The sequence below is a fragment of the Staurois parvus genome, unplaced genomic scaffold (genome assembly GCF_062004578.1).
Source record: "Staurois parvus isolate SC_StPar_1 unplaced genomic scaffold, SC_StPar_1.0 ptg000832l, whole genome shotgun sequence".
Taxonomy (NCBI): Eukaryota; Metazoa; Chordata; class Amphibia; order Anura; family Ranidae; genus Staurois; species Staurois parvus.
The window spans coordinates 4,586,501-4,611,169 of record NW_028318628.1 but is presented as its reverse complement, the minus strand read 5'-3'; the positions used below and the strand labels follow the sequence as shown (position 1 = coordinate 4,611,169).

General features: G+C 40.4%; 1 protein-coding gene across 2 annotated transcripts; it reads left to right on the top strand.

Moving 5' to 3' along the window:
* The first annotated feature begins 2,839 nt into the window (after window positions 1-2,839).
* LOC149443795 (ciliary microtubule associated protein 1A-like) lies at window positions 2,840-19,784 on the top strand. 2 transcript variants are annotated; one of them, XM_089655328.1, is made up of 8 exons: window positions 2,840-3,064; window positions 3,748-4,039; window positions 13,310-13,468; window positions 15,026-15,229; window positions 15,343-15,444; window positions 15,537-15,658; window positions 15,763-15,903; window positions 19,374-19,784. In XM_089655328.1, exons 3-8 carry the CDS (start codon window positions 13,360-13,362, stop codon window positions 19,464-19,466), a joined length of 771 nt encoding a protein of 256 aa, XP_089511454.1. In that variant the 5' UTR covers window positions 2,840-3,064; window positions 3,748-4,039; window positions 13,310-13,359; the 3' UTR covers window positions 19,467-19,784. The 2 variants fall into 2 exon arrangements, with proteins under 2 accessions (XP_089511454.1, XP_089511453.1); XM_089655327.1 differs by lacking the exon at window positions 3,748-4,039 and having other exon boundaries at window positions 2,841-3,064.
* Window positions 19,785-24,669: the final 4,885 nt, after the last annotated feature.

The window sequence follows — 24,669 nt, the reverse complement described above, 5'->3', positions numbered from 1 at the left end:
TACACTCTTGGAATGTGTGTCCGTTGCTAAAGAACTGCCAAGACAGCATGTAGAAAATAAAACCAGCTAGTTACTAATTACTAAAGTTTGACCACTTGGGACAAAAATTACTAACTGGTCTAGACCTGAAATTATGACTTAAAGAGGATGTAAGCCCGACATTTCATATTCCTGATATGTTCCTGCTGTACCATGTACTTGTATAAAAAAGTATCCTGTTCTCTTTGTATTGCTTTCTTTGTGTGAAATACCTGGTGTTGCTGCCAGTTAAAAACTGACCACAGAAGGCATGATAGCACAGTGTGGTCAGTTTTTTTTTTTGCTGTGCTGGAACTCAACCTGCTCTCCTCCAATGATAAGGCTTGTCTTGATACCCCCTCCCCCCGGCAGCTGTTTATCCTCCCCCAGCTCTTATGCAGCTGAGAACAGAGGGTATGTGATCACTTATAAAAAAGGTATGTATGATGTTTTTTTTACACTCAACGGCCACTTTATTAGGCACACCTGTTCCATTGCTTGGTAACACAAATTTCTAATCAGCCAATTACATGGCAGCAACTGAATGCATTTAGTCATCTAGACATGGTGCAGAGGACTTGCTGAAGTTCAAACCGAGCATCTGAATGGGGAAGAAAGGGGTTTAAAGTGGCTTTGAACGTAGCTTGGTTGTTGGTGCCACATGGGCTGGTCTGAGTATTTCAAAAACTGCTGATCTGCTGGAATTTTCACGCACAACCATCTCTAAGGTTTACAGAGAATGGTCTGAAAAAGAGAAAATATCCAGTGAGCAGCAGTTGTGTGGATGAAAATGCTTTGTTGATGTCAGAGCAGAATGGGCAGATCGGTTTGTGACGTTAGAAAGACAACAGTAACTCATGTCAATATGGACCAAAATCTCTGAGGAATGTTTCCAACCCCTTGTTGAATCTATGCCACGAAGAATTAAGGCAGTTCTGAAGGCAAAAGTGGGTCCAACCCAGTACTAGCCAGATGCACTTAATAAAGTGGCCGGTGAGTGTTTATCCATACACAAATGTTTTGCCTTTCATTTTTATTTTAAACTGCATAGGTTGTTTTAGAAGGCGAGGTTTTACAATCACTTTATGTAATTGCAAAAAAATATATATATTCCTATGCTGTGTGCCTCCTAGCCCCTCCCTATAACACAATTGCAAAAACAAAAAAAATTTTTTTTCAAAAGAATAGGTCCATGATTCTTGCCTAGGAGAAGATGATGTACCTGAACCCCGCGCATGCACAGGAAGGCCAAAGATCACTCCAGGATGTGCTTGCAGTTCTGCAAACTGCCTCTTTTACATTATGCATCTCAGGAGGCAGCTTGCAGGATCTTGCGCATGAACAGAAATGACACAGGTTCTCTTCCAGTCTACTGTGCAGTCATGCTGCAGAGTTCCGCCAATTCCAGTAGTCTTTGTAAACATCCCTGCAGAGTGTTTGGTCAATGCTGAACTTCATAGACTACCAAGTATGTTTTTCTTACTTTTATGTAGAGACAACTTTTAGTATTTAGGCTCCATGTACACGGGATGTTTGGAAAACACTTCTGAACGATGGAAACTGACTGCTGGAAAACGTAGGTTAAAAAAACGGCTGTTTAGCCGCATTTGCATACTGCGTTTATGAGCGTTTGCGTTTAGAAGCGTTTTTTAAAGATAACCTCAGGAAACCTTCCAAAATGCCCAGAATGCACTGAAAAATAGTAAAAAAATAAATATTTCAGACATTTTGAGAGAAATAGAGAGAGCAGAAGCAGAGAGAGCAGTATGTGTTGAGATTACCTGTCTTTTTTTTTGTGGTATTTAAAAGTGTTCCAGCTCATTTCTGTGCAGAAATTATTGCAGCAGTGTCTAACATATTTTCTTTCATGCGAAACCTCAATGTATGGTGTGCTAGATCCATTTGAGCACCGGGATTTGCATGCATTTTTCATGATGAGAAAAGGCTCTGGACAACATCTGGAAATGGAAGAGTTAAAACATTTTTCCAAACCCAAATGCTTACAAACACCGTTAGCCACGTTTACAAGTGTTTGGCGTTTGAAACGCTGAGAAAATCTACTCTTGACTGCAAGTTTGGTGCATTCAAAATAACGACTGTAAACTCAACTGCCTGTAAACGACTGTAAATGACACAGTGTACATGGACACATAGGAAAACATTAGGGAGAGTTCAAGGGCTGCTGAAAAAAAACGCAGAAGAGCTCCTGAACGTCAGTTTATCAGCTGCAGTGTACATGGAGCCTTAGACATTTTATTTTTTACAGTAGGGATGGAGTTCCACTAAGGTGTTACACATTTTTTTTTATTTTTCTGTCATTATGGGCTCATATACACAGATGTTGGCAGGGGCAAATCTCCGCTAACGTATAAATTCTTCATTTTTCCAAACCCAATGGGCCACAGGTGGCCTATACAGCTGGCCATAGAAATGATTGGTTGTACTCGGAAGTTCAGCATTGAGATGATACGTCATAGGTGCATGTGCAGGTAATTGTTGATGCAAGCACTGATGTTTACCCAAGTACCCACTGACATCCCTTCACTTCTATTGCCCGCTGTATGCACCACTTGCAGCTCTGGCAAAGAAAAAAAAAATCCGATTTTTACACTAGAGAAGATTTGCACCTGCAAAAATCCGTGTGAATGTGCCCTATTTTGGGTGACTCTTTGTCCCTGTGGTTTTATTCATTCCCTTTGTATGTTTGCATCTTGGAGTGAATTGAGTGAATACGGTTTGTTTTAGTAACAGCCTCCAAGCCTGGTAACCAGGGACACAATGTTTAGTGAATGGACTGGGATACAGAGACTGAGGTTTTGTCTTACTTTGCTCTGAGTTTACTGAATAGGAGAAGGCAGGCAGAGCAGACATCTAAAATCCTGCTGGTGACCACTTCTGAATATGATTTTCACTAATGTCCCTTGCAGAAATCCTGCTTTCTAAGGATTCTTCTTTCATTTACCCACTGACACAACTCGTTCTGGGATTTCAAGTGCTGCTGCAAAATCAGTCACGGCAAATTTTATAAACCTATAGTGTTTTTGCGGTGAGTTCATATTTAAGTTAATATTATATTGTTATTATATTGTTTAACTTCATTTAATGTCTTATATGACTTTCACATTTTCCAAAGCTTGCTGTTTAATATTTTGTTATTGTATTAAAGTGATATTAAAGCCAAAAATGTCATATATTACAGCTTACCAATCCTTAAATGTGGTGGCTGCATTACTTTTCTTCTTTAAGCTCTTTTTTTATTTTCACCTGGTGATCTGGCCAGTAACACACACTGGGTTCACGCGTGTGCGGTGCGTCATATCGCATGTGATTCACACAGGAGCCACACCGCATTGCTGTGCAAATCACATGTGAATTCTGTGTGGTGCGATTTGAGCCATACTGAGCCAAATTGCACCGTATCCGCACCAAAAAGGTGTAGGACCCTTTTTTTGTTCCGCACTAGAATCGAATCGCATGAGTATTCACGCTCTGGGTGGCGACACCTTTGGACCAAAGTATTGTCAGTCCAACGAGAGGGTAGTATTAGATGAACTAGCAGATTTAAGTGGATTTGATTAACAAATTAAGAATTTTTTAACAGGTATATCAAGTTTTTTTTTTCCTTTTTGGGATAAATGTTTTACATAAATGAATAAAAGCTGATCATTGTAAGCTTCCCTGTTAGTGTAAAAGCAGAACTAAATGCAATTTTTTTTTTATTTTTGCCAGCAAGCAGGCCTTTTATTGAAGATACATGCCGTCTCTTCTGAAATAAAATATACGTACCCGCCTGTTCACAGTCCTCTGCAGAATGTAAATGGAACTGTGACTTCATATCGCACTGGCCTATCAAGATGGCCAAATATCGGCACCTGAAAAAAGCCGAGTAGAAGATGCCCATACCAGCGAGGGACATCGTGGCCATTGGACTATTGGAGCAGAAGTATTTATTACTGCCTTTAGTTCTGCTTTAAATGATCCAACTGTCACTTTTCCAGGAGAGACTGGTCTGTTAAAGAAGGTAAAATACATAAGACTTACTGGTTAGATCAACAGGTGAAAAAAAAGTAAAGAAAGAAAAGTTAAAAAAAGGAAACTAATGCAGCCACTACATCTAAGAATTGGAAGCTGCAATAGAAAAAAATGTTTTTTTTGGGTTTATTACTGGTTTAAATATAGAAATTTGTAGCTTAGCCACTAAATAGAGCTCAGGTTATTTACTCTGAACGTGGACATACATTTCTTTGCCAGGGTGTTTGCTCTGCTGAGTGAATATTATGTACTGTGGAGCACATAAAAAGTACTTGTGGTGCTAGGTAAGCCGGCTTCAGCTGTCACCTGGCTTTTTATTGCAAGAATACAAACTTATCTGTCTGGTCATATTTTCCTGCTAAATGTATACTGAAATGCGCATGCACAGCTCAGTATCCACTTCTGCCATGCTGCAATAACTGACTGCTGTGCACATGCATAGGATGATGTCATCCCCTGCTGGGTCAATCAAGAGGCCAAAAACCCAGCACCCGGTAAGAAGATGACAGAGCTGTGAGGAATATAACGACCACATCGCTGGAAGGTGGAGGTGAGTATACTGGGAGGTTAAGTTCCACTTTAATAAGCCTATTAAGCACTATATTAAGCACTGTGACCAAAACTAAACCAGGTAATGTAATCGCTGAGGGACCTCTCCTACAGGTAGAGAGCAGAGCTGAAGTCATCTTACATTACCTGGTATAGTTTTAAGCAAGGGGGGGGTTATTTACTAAAGCTGCCCATATGGAAGAAAAATATATTTGAAATATATTTAAAAAATACTCTTCCAAAATATATTGCCATATATTTGAAATGCTACAATTTTGGACACATTCAATATATTTCAAAATATATTTCAATAAATATATATATATTATATTAAAATGCATTTTCATTACAAAATATATGAAAAATATTTTAAAAATACATTTCAAATATACTGTGTCTTTAAAAATACAAGTCTAAATTTTTGGAATGCATTTACAATGTACAATTATATGTTAAAATGACTTTTTTATATGTTATAAAAAATCTGAAGAATATTTTTAAAAATATATATTTTTAAAAATATATTTCTTTTAACCACATGCTGCCCAGCCACTGTATAAATACGGCGGCAGGGCGGCACGGCTGGGAAAAACACGTTTTAAAATGTGTGTTTATATTGTAAAAGGTAGGGGGCGCACGTGAGGCGCGCCGCCGCCCTACCTGTCCCGCCGATCACAGCCGCGGATGTCAGTCGCTGGGTCACAGCCGGTCGTTACCGGCTATGTCCCGGCAATCGCCGGCAATTGCTGACAGAGAGCACAGCTGCAGTAGCTGTGCTTTCTGTCAGTTCCCTGAGAGCTCCAGGACACGCTGATCGGGACAGAAGAGTTTCTCTCTCCTGATCAGAGGTGTTCCCTGCAGTACACACCCCCGCCCCCTAGTAAAACACTCCCCTCACACAGTTAGCCCTTTCCCTGAATAATAAACTTAACCCCTTCCTCCCCAGTGCCATTGGTACAGTTTCAGTGTTTTTTTTTTTGCACTGATCACTGTATTGGTGTCACTGGGGATGTCAGTGACCCCAAGTCAGTACCCCCCAATGTCAGAATGTCCGCCGCAGTCCCGCAGTCCCGCCATAAGTTGCTGATCGCCGCCACAAGTCACTGATCGCCGCCATAAGTCGCTGATCGCTGCCATAATTAATATTAAAAAAAACTAAAAATCTCAGTATCTTTCCCGCCATTTGTAAACGCTATAACTTTCACGTAAACCAATTAATTTACACGTATTGGGTTTTTTTTGTTAGCAAAGACATGTCGCAGAATGCATTTTGGCAGAAATTTATGACTAAATTTGATTTTTAAATTCTTTTTTACTGGACATGTTTTATAGCAAAAAGTCCAAAATATTGTTTTTTTTTCCTCAACATTGTCAGCCTTTTTTTTTATAGCGCAAAAAATATAAACCGCACAGGCGATCAAATACCACCGAAAGAAAGCTCAATTTGTGGGAAAAAAAGGATGTAAATTTCATTTATGTACCGTATTGCATGACCGCGCAATTGTCCGTTAAACTAGCGCAGCGCTGTATAGCAAAAAAATGGCATAAATTGCAGTATCTATACCATAGTTTGTAGACGCTATAACTTTCACACAAGGAAATCAATATACACTTATTGGGATTTTTTTACCAAAAACATGTAGCAGAATACATTTTGGCCTAAATTTATAACCAACTTTGAGTTTACTATATATTTTTTATAGCTGAAATTAAAAAATATTGTTTTTCTTCCAAATTTTTGGCCTTTTTTTGTTTATAGCGTGAAAAATAAAAAGCGCACAGGTGATCAAATACCACCAACAGAAAGCTCTATTTGTGTGAAAAAAAGGACGTAAATTTTGTTTGGGTGCAGCATTGCATGACCGCGTAATTATCAGTTGAATCAGTGCAGCGCCGAGTAGCAAAAAGAGGCCTGGTCATTAAGGGGGGTAAATCCACTGGAGGTCAAGTGGTTAAATACATTCAGATTTTTATTTAACCTATAAAATTTAACATATACGCATTTCAACATGCAGTGTGTGTGTGTATGTATGTGTGTATGTATCTATGTGTGTGTGTGTGTGTGTGTGTGTGTGTGTGTGTGTGTATATATATATATTGAATATGGCCAAAATTGTAGCATTTCAAATATATGGCAATATATTAGGGAAGAATATTTCTAAAATATATTTCAAATATATTTTCTTCCATGTAGGTAGAGAGTGCAAAATCTGGAGTAGCTGTGCATAGAAACCAATCAATGTCCAGGTTTTATTGCCAAAGCTCAATGGAACAAGTTAAGCTTAGAAGCTGATTGGCTACCATGTACCGCTGCACCAGATTACACCAGGTTTAGTAAATCTACCCCAGTAAGCCAGTTTTCTGTATCATATTATAGCTTGACCAGCTGTTATATTCAATTTGCACAAGTTCATTACATGTCATGTTCACTGTTATCAGCGCTAAAAGCTTTAGAGTGCTACTTTTTTTTTGTTTGTCTACAATTTCTGCTTATATCATTTGAAGGAAGTATTGAGGCTGATGTCCTGAAAGCAGAGAGCAGTTGGTAAAGGCTGAGACTCAGTGCTATCAATCATGTCCTCTAAAAAACAAATATATACACACCGTGTTCCAAATTATTATGTAAATTATATTTTTCCCATTTACCTAAATAATTTATGTAAATAACAGTCAGCATAATTCTCATGTTATCAACTATTAGGAGTACAATTCAAATTTTATTGAACAAACCTCCTAATGATAACAGTATTTTTTTTAAACATAAAACACTTCCAATGCACTGTTCCAAATCATTACGCACAGTAAGTTTCAAAACACTTTATAGGTTGTAAAGAACTGAAAATTGTCATTTGTTGTGTTTGCAGCATATTTACTGAAATCAAAAGCTATTTCAATCAAACTTTTAACAACATTTTAACTTTTTAAACATTTTAACAGGTCACGTTACATTGTAACATAGGACCCCTTATTTGATAGCAGCTTCACAAGTCTTGCATCCATTGAACTTGTGAGATTTTAGACAGTGTCTGCTTGAATTTGTTTGCAAGATGTCAGAATAGCCTCCCAGAGCTGCTGTTTGGATGTAAACTTCCTCCCACCCTCATAGATCTTTTGCTTGAGGATGCTCCAAAGGTTCTCAATAGGATTCAGGTCAGGGGAGGATGGAGGCCACACCATGACTTTCTCCTCTTTTATCCCCATAACAGCCATTGATGCAGAGGTATTCTTTGCAGCATGAGATGGTGCATTGTCATGCATGAAGATGATTTTATTACAGAAAGCATAGTTCTTCCTTCTGTACCAGGGAAGAAAGTGGTCAGTCATAAACTCCACATACTTTGCAGAGGTCATCTTTACACCTTCGGGGGCTCTAAAGGGGCCGACCCGCTCTGTTCCCATGATTCCGGCCCAAAACATGACTCCACCATCACCTTGCTGACGTTGCAGCCTTGTTGGAACAGGGTGGCCGTCAACCAACCATCCACTACTCTATTCATCTGGACCATCCAGGGTTGCATGGCACTCATCAGTGAACAGGACTGTTTGAAAATTAGTCTTCATGTATTTTTCTGCCCAATGCAGCCGTTTCTGCTTGTGAGCATTGGTTAGTGGTGACCGAATAGAAGGTTTATGCACAGTTGCAAGACTCTGGAGGACTCTACACCTTGATGTCCGTGGGACTCCAGAGGCACCAGCAGCTTCAAATATCTGTTTGCTGCTATGTAATGGTATTTTAGCAGCTGCTCTCTCGATCCGATGCATGGATCTGGCAGAAATATTCCTCAATGTGCCTTTATCTGCACGAACCCGTCTGTGCTCTGAATCAGCCACAAATCTCTTAATAGTGCGATGATCATGCTTAAGTTTTCGTGAAATATCTAATGTTTTCATACCTCGTCCAAGGCATTGAAATATTTCACTCTTTTCGGCAGCAGAGAGATCCTTTTTCTTCCCCATATTGCTTGAAAATGGTGCTCTGCTTAATAATGTGGAACACCCTCCTTTAGTAGTTTTTCCTTAAATTGCGCTCACCGGCCAATCTAATTATCACAGGTGTCCGAGATTGTTTTCAGTGACAAAAGAGCCCTTACACACAATGCCATCCATGAGTTAAACTGAAAAACAAAATATTTAATCTTTGTGACACTTAAATAGAATTTGCATAATAATTTGGAACGTGGTATATATATATATATATATTACACACACATACAGTGCTCAGCATACATAAGTACACCCCAACAGATTTGTTAGAAAAGTTTTACTTTCCTTTAGGAATCAAAATTTTTCTTTGGGACGCTATATTACAAAATACTCCTAGAAATGCAGGCCATTGATTGCAAACAAGATTTGTTAATTTGCACACACAAAATTTCCTGACAAATTCATTCAAGACCACATTGCAAAAATGAATACACCCCAATGACTGTCTTAGGATCAAACCTAACTTTTAGACAACAAAATCCTAATTAACAAGAATTCAACTACAGGTGAGTCTAATTATTCATTAAACAGGTGTCCAGCAGACAGTTGATTATAAAAGGGCATTACTTTCAAAGAAAACCCCTTCCCATTTCATGCTGTCAGCAATGGCACCACATGGAACAGAAATGGCACAAAGCCTGAGAAAGGAAATAATCTCTTTACACAAGAAAGGTGAAGGCTTCAAGAAGATCAGCAAAGCTTTACCTATCAGTCAGAATACTGTAGCAAAAGTGATACAACAATTTAACAAAGATGGAGCTGCAACCATCTCACGGAGACATCCGGGTCATCCATGGAAGTTAACACCTCGACAGGAGCGTCTTCTGAGAAGGGTTGAAGAAAATCTCCAGGCAAGGTCACTGCAGTTAGCTAAAGTAGAAAGCCAAACTGGAGTGTTTTTTTTCTGAGACACAAAACAACCTACACTGCAGAGGAATGGTATGCATGCGTGCCATCGATGAGTAAGCCTTTACTAAAGCCCCTGCACAAAACGTCCGCCTAGAATTTGCAAGGGGCCATGCTGAGAAAGAAGACTATTGGGATTCTGTACTCTGGAGTGATGAGACCAAGATAAATGTTTTTGGAGCTGATAGCTTCAAAACTGTATGGCGTCGCAAAGGTGAAGTGTACAAAGAAAAATTAATGGTACCTACAGTGAAACATGGTGGTGGCAGTGTCCTGTGGGGCTGCAGGAGTGCTGCTGGAGTCGGGGAGCTGCATTTCATTGATGGTATCATGAATTCACAGGTGTACTGCTCTATATTGAAAGAGAAGATGCTACCATCACGCCATGCCCTTGTTCGTCATGCACTTTTCCAACATGACAATGATCCATAACACACATCTAAGGCCACTGTTGCATTTCCGAAGAACAAAGTAAGAGTGATTCAGTGGCCAAGTATGTCTCCTGATTTGAACCCAATTGAACACCTATGGGGAATTCTGAAGAGACAAGTTGAACATCACTCTCCTCCAGCATCCAGGCTCTAAAACAGGTCGTTCTTGAAGAATGGAAAAAGATCAATGTTGTAATATGTAGCCAATGTGTTCATTCCATGCCTAGAAGACTTGATCCTGTCCTTACAAATCATGGAGGTCACACAAAATACTAGAAGGAGTTGTTTTTGTTGTGGGGTGTATTCCTTTTTGCATCAACTCATTTGAGTAAAGCTGAAGATTTTGTAATTTAATATATATTTTATATTATTAATCTTACTTTCATGTAATGAGCTAAACAAATGTTCTATAAAACTCCATTTTGTCAAAATTTTGGAAATTGTGCTTGCGTTCATTGAGATATTGATTAAAATCTTACTTTTCAAAAGAGGTATACATATTTGTGCTGAACATTGTATATATATGTCTGTAGAGCAAAAAAGAAGCCAGGTGGAAATATAAAAAGATATAATAAATTCAACCCCAGTAAAACATTTATTTTTGTGAATTATACAATACAAAACTTAGCCCAATTTTCTGGCGAACATCTGCATGGTTTTCTCTGACACTGTACATTGCAGAGCCAATATAGTATACAAGGCCTCAACTTGAGAGGGGAGTAGAGTATAGTAGAGGCTTCTGGGGTAAGTGGAGGCATGGCAATTGGCAGAAAACATACATACACTATATTGTCAAAAGTATTGGGACACCTGCCTGTACACCCACATGAACTTTAATGGCATCCCAGTCTTAGTCTGTAGGGTTCAATATTGATTTGGCCCACCCTTTGCAGCTATAACAGCTTCAACTCTTCATGGAAAAGCGGTCCACAAGGTTTTAGGAGTGTGTCTATGGGAAAGTTTGACCATTCTTCCAGAAGCACATTTGTGAGGTCAGGCACTGATGTCGGACGAGAAGGCCTGGCTCACAGTCTCCATTCTAATTCATGCCAAAGGTGTTCTATTGGACTGTGCAGGGCAGTCAAGTTCCTCCACCCCAAACTCGCTCATCCATGTCTTTATGGACCTTGCTTTGTGCACTGGTGCACAGTCATGTTGCAAAAGAGAGGGGCCATCCCCAAACTGTTCCCACAAAGTTGGGAGCATGAAATTGTCCAAAATGTCTTGGTATGCTGATGCCTTAAGTGTTCCCTTCACTGGAACTAAGGGGCCAAGCCCAACCCCTGGAAAAAAAAAACCCCACACCATAATCTCCCCTCCACCAAACTTTACACTTGGCTCAGTGCAGTCAGGCAAGTACCATTCTCCTGGCAACCACCAAACCCAGACACATCCATCGGATTGCCAGAAGGCATGACTGGTCACTTTTAACTGGATCAATTTTACAATGTGTCATAATGGCTGTGGCAAACTAAAAAGAATTACCTCCAGTTCATAAATAATGAAACTGGAGATAATAAGGACAAACTCAAAGCTGGCATACAGACAGGACAAAGTTTTTTAGGGGGGTTATTGTGTGTTTAATACTTTATTAATGTGTTTTGTATTTACTTCATTGTTTGTTTAGATACACTAAAGCTAAGAGACTGGTTTCTCTTCAGGTTTGCCCTCCTTGCGATTGACAGCGAACAGCGGTTTGCAGATTCTGTAGTCACCGTTGGGTTGAATAGCAGTTATGAAATCTGCCCACTACTGTCTGTTGTCAATCACAAAGGAGGTGGACTTCATGAAGAACTAGTTTCTCTGAATTCCCCATCAGGCTCTGCCCACCCATCAAACTCAACTCCATGGATGCAGCAAAAGGTTGGTGGGCAGATGCTGATGGAGAACTCTGAAAGGCTAGTTCCCCATGAGGTGATTGACAATGGACAGCAGTGGGCAGATTACATAGCTGCTATTGGTTTGAATAGCAAGCCTAGTGTTACCAAGCTTCACTGAGGAAAGAATGTCTGGTATGGACACTCCAAACTCTGTGCTGGCCTCCGTACAACAGATTCATGTTCCTGTTTCATACAAGTAAATGAATGTGCCACAAGTACTGGCAGTTGAAGCAGAGGCCTGACAGAATTCTAAAGAATGTCTACAACACTCTATGAATTTCAGGGAGAGAGTCTAACCCTTCCCCACTCTATCCAAAAGAAAAAAAAAATTTAAAAGGAAGTTCACAATTAAAAGGTTTTTGTCACGCTTGCTGGCAGTGCATGCTTGGATTTTTTATTCATGACACTTACAAAGCTAACGGTTATCATTTGCAATATAGATGAGATGCATTACTTTTTATTGCGTTAAAGTGCAGAAATACTTAAAATGCCTTATTCATGTTTATTGATTACTTCATTAACTACAAAATTTGAGCCAAAGTATAGTACATTAATTCAGTGTAACTGCATATTAATAAATTCCACAAATCAGTTACTGCCACTGATATGTGTCAGACCATGGATTTGGAAACAATTGTAACTTGCTGTAGGAACACACAGTGAAGGCAGCCATAGATGGATTGAATTTTGGTCGGTTCAGCAGGGACCAGCTAAAATTCGATCCATCTATGGGCAGGCTGGTTGTACTGAAGTTTATCCATTGATCGACTTGGGTACAACCAGCCTGTAGGATTTTGTACATGTGATTATTGCCAGGGGCTAAAGCCGCTAGCAGTCTTCATGTTCTGTTGGCTGGGAAGACTTTCCATTGGCAGAACACAACAGTGCTGTAGGAGGGATTCCCTCATCAACTCTGACTGTGTTGATGAGGGAATCTAGTGATTTTCTTTCCTTCAAACCATGGTGGATAGAAAAAAATTGCATAATCTATGGCCTGCTTATGACCAGAGCCCCTGTTGCATTGGAGCAAAACAAACAAATGTCACATATGTGAAATCCTTGTTTGTTCCAGTTGTGTTTAGTTTTACCTCCATCTTGTAATGCAAGAAAAACATGTTATCCTGATTGGTGACCAAATGGGCATCCGTTTATATCTGTTTACATCCATTCTGTTCAGTCCTGCAAAATCAGACCTGATAACAAATGTACTGCATTTGGTCTGATGATCCTAAACAGACCTGGATGTAAACAGATGCACATCCTTTTATATCTGGCTACCCAATACCATACCTTGTAGTCAGGTTTTGATCTGTCTATTAATGAGTCAAAAACAGACTGATGGAGTGCCTTCATGAAATGGGCCTTGGTGTAAACATGCCCACATTATGTAGCCAGTCTTGATGATTACAAGAAGAGAATGAACACTCAGAATTAGAATTTCTCTGAATCACATATGTATCTGTCCATTGTAGTATAGTTTATCAATAAATATTTCTTCTTTCACTTTAGTTGTACAACATTTTTGTGTATGGTACTGACATCCCGAACATAAGCTCACTATGATGGCTGAAGTTCAGATTGGACCCTGGAAGCCCCACAGACCCCGAGGGCCAATTGCAGCTCTGTACTGCAGTCCAGGACCTAAATATGCTTTGCCGGGGAACACAGGTAAATGCTGAAGCTGTACGGGGTTAGTAAGGCCTTGTCAGTTTGAAAACTTTGTATCTGTCTTTTTATGTCTCTACATAGTAAAAAAGCAGAAACTGCAGATGTCTTTTTTTGTAATCACTTGTGATATACTAAGACAGACGATTAGGAATCTTTACACCTGTAAACTGAATATATGCTGAAAAAGGCATAAGATGGACTAAATTGATTTAAAGCTGAATTCCAGGTATGGATCTTATTGCACAAATACTTTGGTCCAGCTTGGACCAATATAAGTATGCATATGCCACACCTGTAGAACTGCTGTAGAACCACTACAGTCTTATGGGTCCCTTGCCAAGTGGCTGCCCTGCTGCATAGTAAACACAGAGGGTCACTTAGCATGGGCCCCATTCACAGAACACCTTACATTTTTCTCAATGAATTCACTGACAAAAAATTAAATTCTGTAAATTATGTCCATGCCAAGCAAGTGACTCCCATGGAACAGGACCCGTAAGACAACAGAGATCACTGTAGCTGTGGTCATTGTGGTATGGCATATGCATACTTACATTGGTCCAAGCTTATTAAGGCCTCATGCACACAGGATGCCTTTTCTCCCTGCAGTAAAAAAGCAGCTTAAAAAAACACCTAAAGCCACATTTTGCACACTCGTTTAGGCATGACAAGCATTTGGGTGTTTATTCATTCCGCTGACCAAAATACTAATTTATTATCATTTAGGCACATTTAGACTAATTTAGGTGTGTTCAGCATTTTTTCTGCCCAAAAGCTCCTCTCCTGAACAAGCTGGTTGTGCATTTTTAAGCCTTGAAATACTCCCCTTCTAATATTCTTGTAAACGCCTATGTGTCCATGGCCATGCAGGCTAACATAAAGATGTGTTTACAGGTTGAAAAAAGTCAAAGTCAAACTGTCACCTGTAAAAGCAGCATTTTTTACATTCTACGCGCATGAGGTATAAGAAATCAGTAGCCCAAGTAGTTAGAGTTACAAGCATATGATATTTTTCTTATAATATTTGGACTTGACCGCACTCCCTTCAACCTCTGAACGTATTCAACAAATTGCTGGCAGACTTCGATGGGCCACTGCAGTATGCTTTTGACATCAGTTTGAAATGCTTGCAAGATCATTATAGGAACATTGCAGAATTCATGTGCACTTTACCAATAGTTGTTACCTTTTTCTGACCTGCATTTGACTTACTTTAACATGTGTTTGCATTTCTTTCGACTTGTATTGGTAGAGAAGAAATTCTGAAGCAAACAAATGACTGTTGACACTGGTTCTAATGCAGTTAAGTTTATATTTAAACATTTAATTTAGAAAATGTAGCTAAAAAATCTTAACTTAAAAGTGTATCCAAACATAAGAACAGAAATATAATATTGTATATTATATAATATGTAATAAAATTTGTGATTGCAAGGAGGACCTGTGCCTGTACTGTTGGCACTTAGTTTTATGCTTTTGGAAAGAAATGTTACCATGATTAAGATGTGAATAATCTCCCTAAAACTGCTTTCAGTTACAGAATGGATCTCTTTGCAGGTTACAACCAGCATGATCCTAGTAAATACAGAGCACCTTCATATAGCTTTGGTAGTCGTCGCTTCAAGTTTGTTGATAACTGCTCCCCAGGACCAGGGTATCTGGTGCCAGCTAATATCACCATGAAGGGCAAAGATGGCACACCAGCATATTCACTCTATGGAAGGCCCAAGGATCTAAATGCTTTCAGAACTCCAGGACCAGGTGATAATATAAGCCATAAGATAATGTTATGCAGGAAAACAACCATTTCGTGATATTGAGCATTTGTTTTATAAATCCTATAACTTCTCCTTTGTGTGTGTGTCTTTAAACAGGTAGTTACTGTCCTGAGCGTGCTGGAAAATCTGCTTATCGATCAGTTCCAATGTATTCTCTAGGGGCAAGAACAAAGACCTTTAGCAATGACCAAACACCTGGTAAGTGCTAAATGTGTGTACCTGCTGTCTCAGGCCATACCCTGTGCTTACTGGGACTGTTTGCCACAAAAGTTATACCTTATGTATTATAGGTCCAGCGGCATATATGCTTCCAACTGTGCTTGGGCCAAAAATTGTTAACAGATCATCAGCACCAAATTACTCTTTGACTGGACGAAGCAAGATTGGAAGTTTCCATGAAGATCTGCAGAAAGTAAGCAGTTCTTTTTCTGTTTGTAGTAATATCTCTTGTTTTCAAGCTACATTTTTATTGACTTCTATATACTAAAAATATCTTTGAATCCTCTGTAATCTCAGACACCAGGACCTGGAACCTATCGTGTTGTTGAGCCAGCAACATATAAATTTAAACCTCCACAGTACAGTATGACCGCCAGAAACTCCCTACCTGGAGACACCACACAAAAACCAGGTCCAGGAGCCCATAGCCCAGAAAGGGTAAGATTCCTAATGACACTGACATTAACCAACATGCTGCAATGGAATCATGTTCCTGTATCAGCTGTACATCCTAAGAAAAACTTAAATTTTTAAATTGTTAGTAATGCAGTAAAAGATATGTAGCTCTACCTCCATAGGAGCCGTTTAGTAATTCAGATTCTCTGTTCTGAGCCTCGACTCCAAAAACACCCTCAGACTCTCTGACACACTTGGTTGAATGAAAGTTACTGCAAGCACCTATAGGAGCACGAGTATGCAGTAGATACCTTTTAACTGGGCTGTGAATTAACACCAAGAAATAGACACAAGACTGTTTAGTGGTAAATTAACTCAATGTATTGGTAAGGGTTAGAATAAACGGTGGTTTGACTATAAATACACAGAAGGTAGGTTCAGTCACAGTCAGCTAGACAGTATAATCACTATGCCAAGGTAAAGTAGAATTCTGTTTCACTAGACTGGGATTAGCTCAAGAATCAGCAAAGTCGGCAATAAACAGCATTGGCTGCAATGTGAATAATAATACTAGTCTAGAGTGCACACTCTAGGATAGGATGGCTCAGATATGGTGCAATGTCCCCTGAGAGGTACCCCTTAGCATAAGCAATAGGTAAAAGTCTCTGTGTAGTAGCTTTAAAGGGGTAGTCTTTAGTCATGACTCTTCAGCCTGGAAGCATTGGGGCCCAGTTGTATGATTGGTGCACATGGGAATAGTCCCAGTTTAACCTACAGGCAGCAAAAAGGCTACTAGATGGCTGTATGGTCAGTTCCTAAAGGTCTCAGTCTCTATAGCAGCAGATAGTAAATCCCCACAGCAGCAGCTCAGCAGTCTTAGTGGTATTTCCGCCAGACATACACAGCGATTAGTCCACTCTCTGCTCTGCACCCAGGTGACTTTGGTTGTCAGCACATCTGGACTCGAAAAAAAAAACTAAAAATCCTTCTGCGCTGATACGGAAATATCCTAACCAATAGCAGCCAACACCCAATAATAATACCAATCAGAACAAAAAATGAAAATGAATGGTGCAGAGCTAACTACAAAAGTGAATAAAAATGAATAAAAATAAATGTGTATCCATATAATCATAAAGTGCTAATAAATCAACAAACCAAAAATATACATATAACAATAAAGTGCTAATCAGAACCATGATATAAAGTGGACAATACTAGTGTATGGATCACCTTAGTGACCTAAAAATAGTGATAAACACACACAATATATAATGAAATAAACTGGTGTTAAGCGTCCTTGGTAATAATCAAAAAACCTTTTAAAGCAAGTACTAATAAGTCCATAAAGTAACAAGTGCTGATAAAACGTCATAAAACACCATGCAATGTGTTAAACGTGAACACTTTGTGCAAGTGCCGGCACACTTTAAATCCACTCCAGCTGCAGTGCCTCCTCACCTCCTTCCTGTGACCCAAAATGGCCCAACAAGCATTCAGGATCACTCTGGATCCTTTATATCTCCGGCTAATACCTCTCCAGAAAGCCAAGGATCATAAACGGTCTCCTGTTCAGCCTCCAAATGCTTCCTCCTCTGCCTTTTATAAGGATACTCTGTAGGGTATATTACTCACAATCCAACCATGTGGCAGCATATGGTCTGATGCTGCCACATGGTCTGATGCTGCCACATGGTTGGATTGTGAGTAATATACCCTATTGTTCTGCTGTTATAACAGCGGTGGAGGATGGGAGGAAAGAAGCGGCTCCTAAATGGCTAGGTCCGCAAACGGATCGCGGTCCGCCATTTAGTGATGCCTGTTGTAGACCATGTAGCAAATTAGGTTTAATGTTGATAACTGTAAAGTTATGCACGTAGGGGCTAAAAATATGCATGCATCTTAAATACTAGAGGGAGTACAACTAGGGGAATCAATGGTGGAGAAGGATCTGGGTGTTCAGGTAGATCATAAGCTTAATAACAGCATGCAACACAAAGCTACCATTTCCCGAGCAAAATCCTCTCTTGTATTAAGAGAGGTATAGACTCCAGAGAGAGAGATATGATTTTACCCCTGTACAAATCATTAGTAAGACCTCATCTTAAATATGAAGTTCAGTTTTGGGCGCCAATTCATAAAAAGGATATCAGGGAACTGGAGAAATTACAGAGAAGGGCAATCAAACTGATAAGAGGCATGGAGAAGCTCAGCTATGAGGAAATATTAGAGGAACTGAATTTATTCTCTCTTGAGAAGAGGAGATTAAGGGGGGATATGATCAACATGTATGAATACATAAGTGGTTCATATACAGTAGTGAACTCGGTGTAGAGCTATTCACCCTGAGGTCATCACAAATGACAAGGGGGCACTCTCTACGTCTGGAGGAAAAGAAATTTAATCTCCAAATATGGAAATTCTTCTTCACAGTGAGAGCTGTGAAAATGTGGAATAGACTTCCTTGAGAGCTGGTTCTGGCCAGCTCAGTTGATCTCTTTAAAAAAGGCCTGGATTCTTTCCTAAATGTACACAATATAACTGGATACTAACATTTATAGGTCAAGTTGATCCAAGGAATATCCAATTTCCTCTTGGGGTATCAGGAAGGAATTTTTTCTCTTGCTGGAGCAAATTGGATCAAGCTTTATTGGGGTTTTTTGCCTTCTGTGGGTATAGGATTGTATCATTTATTTTCCCTTTTACTGATTGAACTAGATAGACTTGTGTATTTGTTCAACCAGACTAACTATGTAACTATGCAACTATATCATAGTTGTCTGCTTCTGATGTCTGCATTGATGTCTGCTTTCTGCACAATAAATCCTTTGTCATGTATATGGTCATTGATGTGAACAAGTGATTGTAAAGGTTCACATATTTTTTTAAAATAACAAACATGTTATACTTACCTGCTCTGTACAATGGTACAATCCTCCTCTTCTCTGGTCCGCCGTTGGCGCTCCAGGCCCCTCCCCCCTGCTGAGTGCCCCTATTGCAAGCTGCTTGCTCTGTGGGCACTCGTGAGTGCTCACTCCCAAGCCGCCTCTGTGTGTCTGTGAGACACCCAGAGCCCATCTCGGCCCTGTTCCATACTACCTCCTCTCTGGCTGTGATTGACAGCAGTGGGACCCAACTTCATGTGACATTTGACCCTATGTCTCCGGAATTGCGGCTGCCATTATCCTATCCTACAGGTTTTAAGCAAGGGTTTTCGTTATTTGCTTTAGCGACAGGTAAGACAGGCCTTGTGTTGCATCTTTTTCTGCTGTTTGTTTTTTTCTTAACCAACATTGGATCTGCACTATTTATCTATCCATTTATTTTTTAGTGTTGTTTAACGCAATTTTGTGTTTGCAGCCACTCTTAGTTTATCATATTAGGTTTGGCAGCACAAGAGGATTTTTTCTTTATTTAAAGGATGTAACATATTTAGGATCACATGTACGTGCTCATTGCTGGATTGTAACAGTAGAAATTAAATGTAATTGACATTTGTCCTTTCTCTTAAGGTGGTCTTGTCTCGGCCTCACGCCCCTCAGTTTTCTTTTGGAATCAGACATTCCGAATATGTCGCTCCATTGATTGTGGATGTAGTAGATTAATCAAAAAGACTACCGGCACGGACCCACCTTCAGAAACTGTCAAAGGAAGAACAGAAAAGGGAATGACTCTGTCTGCATTTCTCCTCTCTGTAGGCATACTGTAATGTCCATCTCTTTATGGTAGCTCTGCAACACAGTACAATGCAACAACTCAGATGTGCACCTTGGTGTGTGGTCCTCGGGAAGGTCATACGAAGTTTCATTATGTCTTTAAATTAATTAATATCTGTTTACGAGATTCCCCAAAATGATGAAGGCACACTGTGTACTTTTGCAATGGTTTACTAGTAAGAATTAAAGTTAACCAGCTAAACTACACCAATTTGTGCATAAAAATCTTGTTTTGTATTTTAACTACCTGTGTGTTGGAAACCTGAAATTGCAGGATCAGTTTTTGGAGAGCCAAACTAATGCTGTGTGTTCTAACTGAAAAAATTACTTTTTGAATCCTATATATAATACCATATTGTGCCAGTTAGCACAAGGTTAAGCATTTCTTATTTAAAGTTGAAGTACAGCCAAAGCTCTTTTGGCTGTATTTCTCTTGTGGATCACAGGAGTGCAGTTCGTTCTGCACGCCTATGACCCGTTTTCAGCTGACAGTGGGCTGAAGTCCGCTGTTGGCTGCTATCACTCAACTGGTCCAGGATGGGGAAGGATCTTTACTTAAAAGTTAGGATCCACCCCAGAGTCTGGAGCGGCACCTGTCTCAGCCTTTCAGTGCTCCCTCCACAGCCCAGCATTTCAGTGAGTGGGTTGGCGATGACGCAGAACAGACAGCGGTGACTGACAGTCATCGCTCTCTGCTCAGAACGGCTGTGAGCGATCAGTGGTCATGTGATCGTTGAGTTCTCACCCTTAGAGCCGGCGGGGACAGATGGAGCATTGGACTGATGCTGCATCCACTTAGATAAGTATGATTACAAAAAAAAAATACAATACTTCTCTTTTAACACAAAGAAAGGTCAAGAATTTCTGGTAATATATACCATCAGCAGTGCAGCCTATTATTGGGCTTTTTTTCTGTAGCCAACCACCCTGTTTTTACATTTTATTTTGGCAACATCTAATATCACCAATCTATTCTTAGGATCGCAAAGAACCTGCTAACAAAAGAACCTTATTAGGAAATCCCCATCACATTACATTACACAGGAATGTATACACCATAATCTCCATTAAATGCAACTTTCAGGAAGAAGACAAAGCCTACACAGACATCACTGGAGTGTGTACAGTTAACTATACTTGAGCCCTTTCCTTCACTTTGGCAATGTAACCTTTTTTCATATAAAACTGGAGTCAAGTGATGTTAAAGTGCAGATATGGATTGATTCAAATTTATAAAAATGTATAGAAAGCCAAAGCCTTCCAGGGGTCAAGATACACCCCCTACCTATGGGCATTTTAGGAGACAAATTGTATATGCAAACTTGAACTGAAACTGGTACTTTAAAGAATATGTAAACCCTCACCCTATAAAAGAACCCATTCAGTTTAAAATAGAAATGAAAGGCAAAACAGTTATGTATAGCTATACATTAAACATTCTGTGAATGGTGGAGAGATCAGAGAGGAGGCAGGTGGGCCGGGCAACTTTTCTGTGTAGGCAAAGCTGCAATTAACTTTTAGGGCCTGTTCACACGGACCTGGACAGCTGCCGCACAGTAAAGCACAGCAGTGGTTTACTGTATAGTTGTAGCTGTGTTGACATTGGGGTGCTATCTCAAAGTAATGGCAATGCACTGGTACACATAGCATACCGTATGATAATGTGTGTGTTACCATGATTCAAAAGTATGACTCACACTTATAAGACAACATTTATCAGATCTGGCCATTCCCCTACTTCCCATTGTCACTGGACTGCCATTTGTTATCATGTGAAAGTAAATTGAGCTGTCTCTTTATTGCAGGGGTGTCAAACTCAATTTCATTGTGGGCCACATCAGCATTATGGTTGCCCTCAAAGGGCCGATTGTATCTGAGAGACTAGATGTCCAGAGTAGCTCATCCCCCCTTACATCAGTAGTCAAGAGTCCCCCACCTTCTCTTACATCACAGTGCTCCCCCATACAATGTGCCGCTGGTGGAAAGAAGCTGGGTGTGGATCTGGGAAGCAGAAAGTGGTGAAAAACCTTCTGTGCTTCAGCTCCCCCCTCCACTCCCCTCCTTTTTCTTACCTGAGCCCGATCCAATCCAGCAATGTGCACGAGAGCAGTGGCTCTCACCACTGTATTCCTCCTCCTTGGGCAGATTAATAGCCAGTGTCTTCCACTGCTGTCAATCAAATGCTGTGACATAGGAGCGGGGGGTGGTCAATGGATGTAGGTAGGGCGGCTTGAGAGTGAGCCTACACAGGTGCCTCCATGGAAAGCAGCTTTCCATGGGGGCACCCACTGAAGAGGAGGGGCCAGGAGCGCTGGTGGAGGACCCCAGAAGAGGAGGATCAGGGCTGCTCTGTGGATAAGCATTGCACAGAGCAGGTAAATATAGACATGTTTGCTATTTTAATTATAAAAAAAGGAAGGTTTAATATCACTTTAAGTAACCCAAATAAATAGCTGGTTGCAACACAGGTAGTGTTCATATCAGATACTTTTCTGCATGGACACATCAAAGGTCCCTGAGCTGAGGTTTACTCCATTCCAACAGTCTAGACCAGCCTTTCTCAAGCTTTTTAACCTAGAGGAACTCCTACATGAGTGTTAAGATCTCATGGTACACTTACCAAAACCAATAATCACGGTCAACAGGAAAAATTACATTGGTGGTTAGTAGAGAGAATGAAAGCATTACAGCGGTGGTTAGAATGCCACCCTTGCAGACAGCTAAAAAGATAATTTGGGTCTTGAAGCTAGCTTTGCCAAGTGGCATTTGCCCAGGAACTATGCTAAAACCATCAAATGGGAGGACAAGCAGCTGCCGCTCAAGGGACCCCAAGGATCCTCTGGAGGAACCCCAGGATTTTATGGAACTCTTGTTGAGAATGGCTGGTCTAGACACATTATAGCAAATAGATTAGCATTAGAATTGAAGCTGTGATTACTGTAATTCCACATTGTATCCTCATGTACTGATTTTTATCATGCCAACAATATTAAATCCAAAACTTGTCTTTGTGCCTGCTCTGCGTCATATAAATATAATTTTTCTAGTTGTACAGTACAAGACACAGCATCTTTAGTTTTTAACCTTGGGTTATATTGCAGCTACCATAATGTACTGTAACTAGACAATGGTAAAAAAGAAAGCTGCAGGGACATTCCCATATGTAGCCCAGTAAGTTGAAGGGACATCCACTTATGTAACCCCTCCCACTATCAGCTAGCCTTGTTTTTTTGTAGTTTCCTGAGAATATAGATGTCTTCTGTCTACTAAGAGAAGCTTGCCTTTGTCCTATAGATGTTTTCTCCTGTAAAGATTCCTGGTTGTAACAGCCACTGAGGCTTCTTTCTGCAGCTTTTGCATTGAGTGACTCCTTGGCTGAGCCTTGGGGGACTGTACCTGGACCCCACTGGACTGAATATGACCTGCGTGGGCATTCACCTTGGCACATCATTTTGTTAACTGTAGGGAGCCCTGTCCCTGAAAACCCCTCCAAGTGTATGCCCACCGTGGAGGGCAAAGCCAGGAAGGGGTCTGAGCCTCTTATTGCTACCCAGAATAGATGTGGTAAGTGCAGGCGGAAGCCCATTCTTATGCTGCCCAGGGTGCCAGTCCTCTTATACCCAGGTTATAGGTGGTGCGCAGGTTGGATGGCGGGGCCTGCCAAGGTAAAAAGGGCCTTGAAGAGGAGATGGCATAGATGAGGACCTCTTATTAAATTTAAATGTGGTGCCAATTTTGTTAGGGTACGTGGGCCCTTCAGTATTACTGCGACTGTGCAGCCTCATGTTAGGGTAGCCTCAGGTCCTGGAGTGCTACTGTGTCCATGTGGGTTTGCTCCCAGTTAATCTATTAGGCATGCACATGCCACTTCTTCCTTTCCCTGATGCACTTCCAGCAGGCAACAGTGGCTTCCAACTTCCAACTATGGCACAGCATTATACTCATCTTTCCTGAGTTCCTTAGCAGTCTACAGTATCTGGCACAGAGGGCCTTCCTCTTTAGAATAGCAAAGGTTGTGAGTACCCCTCTGGCGAAACCTTTTTTCACTGCAAATGGCAGATTGTAAGTGCAAGCGGAAGGGCTTGCTTGCTCAGACTGAGCATATAGTTCTGCAGGGGGTGGTAATCTGTATATACAGGGCCCTAGTATCCTTTTTTTGGATAGTTCCTTCCTGTAGGCTCTTGGTTTTGCTCAGCAATATCCTGTCAAGGAGAGCTTCAAGCAAAATTAGACAATCCTTGTTGTGGACCCTGCAATCTCTTGTTCTAGCAAAAAGCTCACCGACCCTGTAGAGGGTAATCTGCTAATCGAGGATCGAGTGGATAAAAGGTTGGAAACTCTTTTCAAGGTCTTTTTTTTTTTTCTTGTCAGGCCCCGCCACGCATCCTGTGATTGCTTCTATGGCAGTTTATTGCCATCTTGTAAAAAGAAAAATAACACTCAAGGAATGATGTATGAAAAAGGGATAAAGAAAAAACTGTGGGCTTGTGTACATGGCCATATGCTAGTGCTCTTTTTCCCTCATACAAATCAATAGGAATGCAAAAACAATTTAAAGCAGTTCAGAAAGAGATCAGAATCTTCTCAGAAAGAAATCAGTGGCATCTTTCCATTCTGCTTCTGACTGCACAGGATTATTGCTGCTCTCCATCCTGATACCTGAGCATTTCAACGATGCCATACTGGTTGACTTTCTTTCTTCAATATTTTTTTTTTTCGAGGGGGGGGGGGGGGGGTGGAGAAGAGTGGATGAGGATACTACTTAGGAGGATACAATTTAGCAAAGATACTGCTGTTATAGACACTTCTAAGGTTAACTGTTCTGATAAAGCAGACACTGTTCCAAGGACCATGTAAATGAATATTCCAGACCTTCCTGAGCTTCAAACATAGGTTCACTGACAGTCTAGAGCAAAGGGACATTGAAAAAACTTCACCAAGAACATCATTGCCAACCCAAACAATGCTCATGAGTGGTGGCTCCTCAGGGCAGGGATTATTGGCAAGGGGGTCACACTCTAATCTGTCCACTAATTTACAAAAGACACTGAATCCCATCTTTCTGTTATCTGATCTGACTGAACACTGTAAT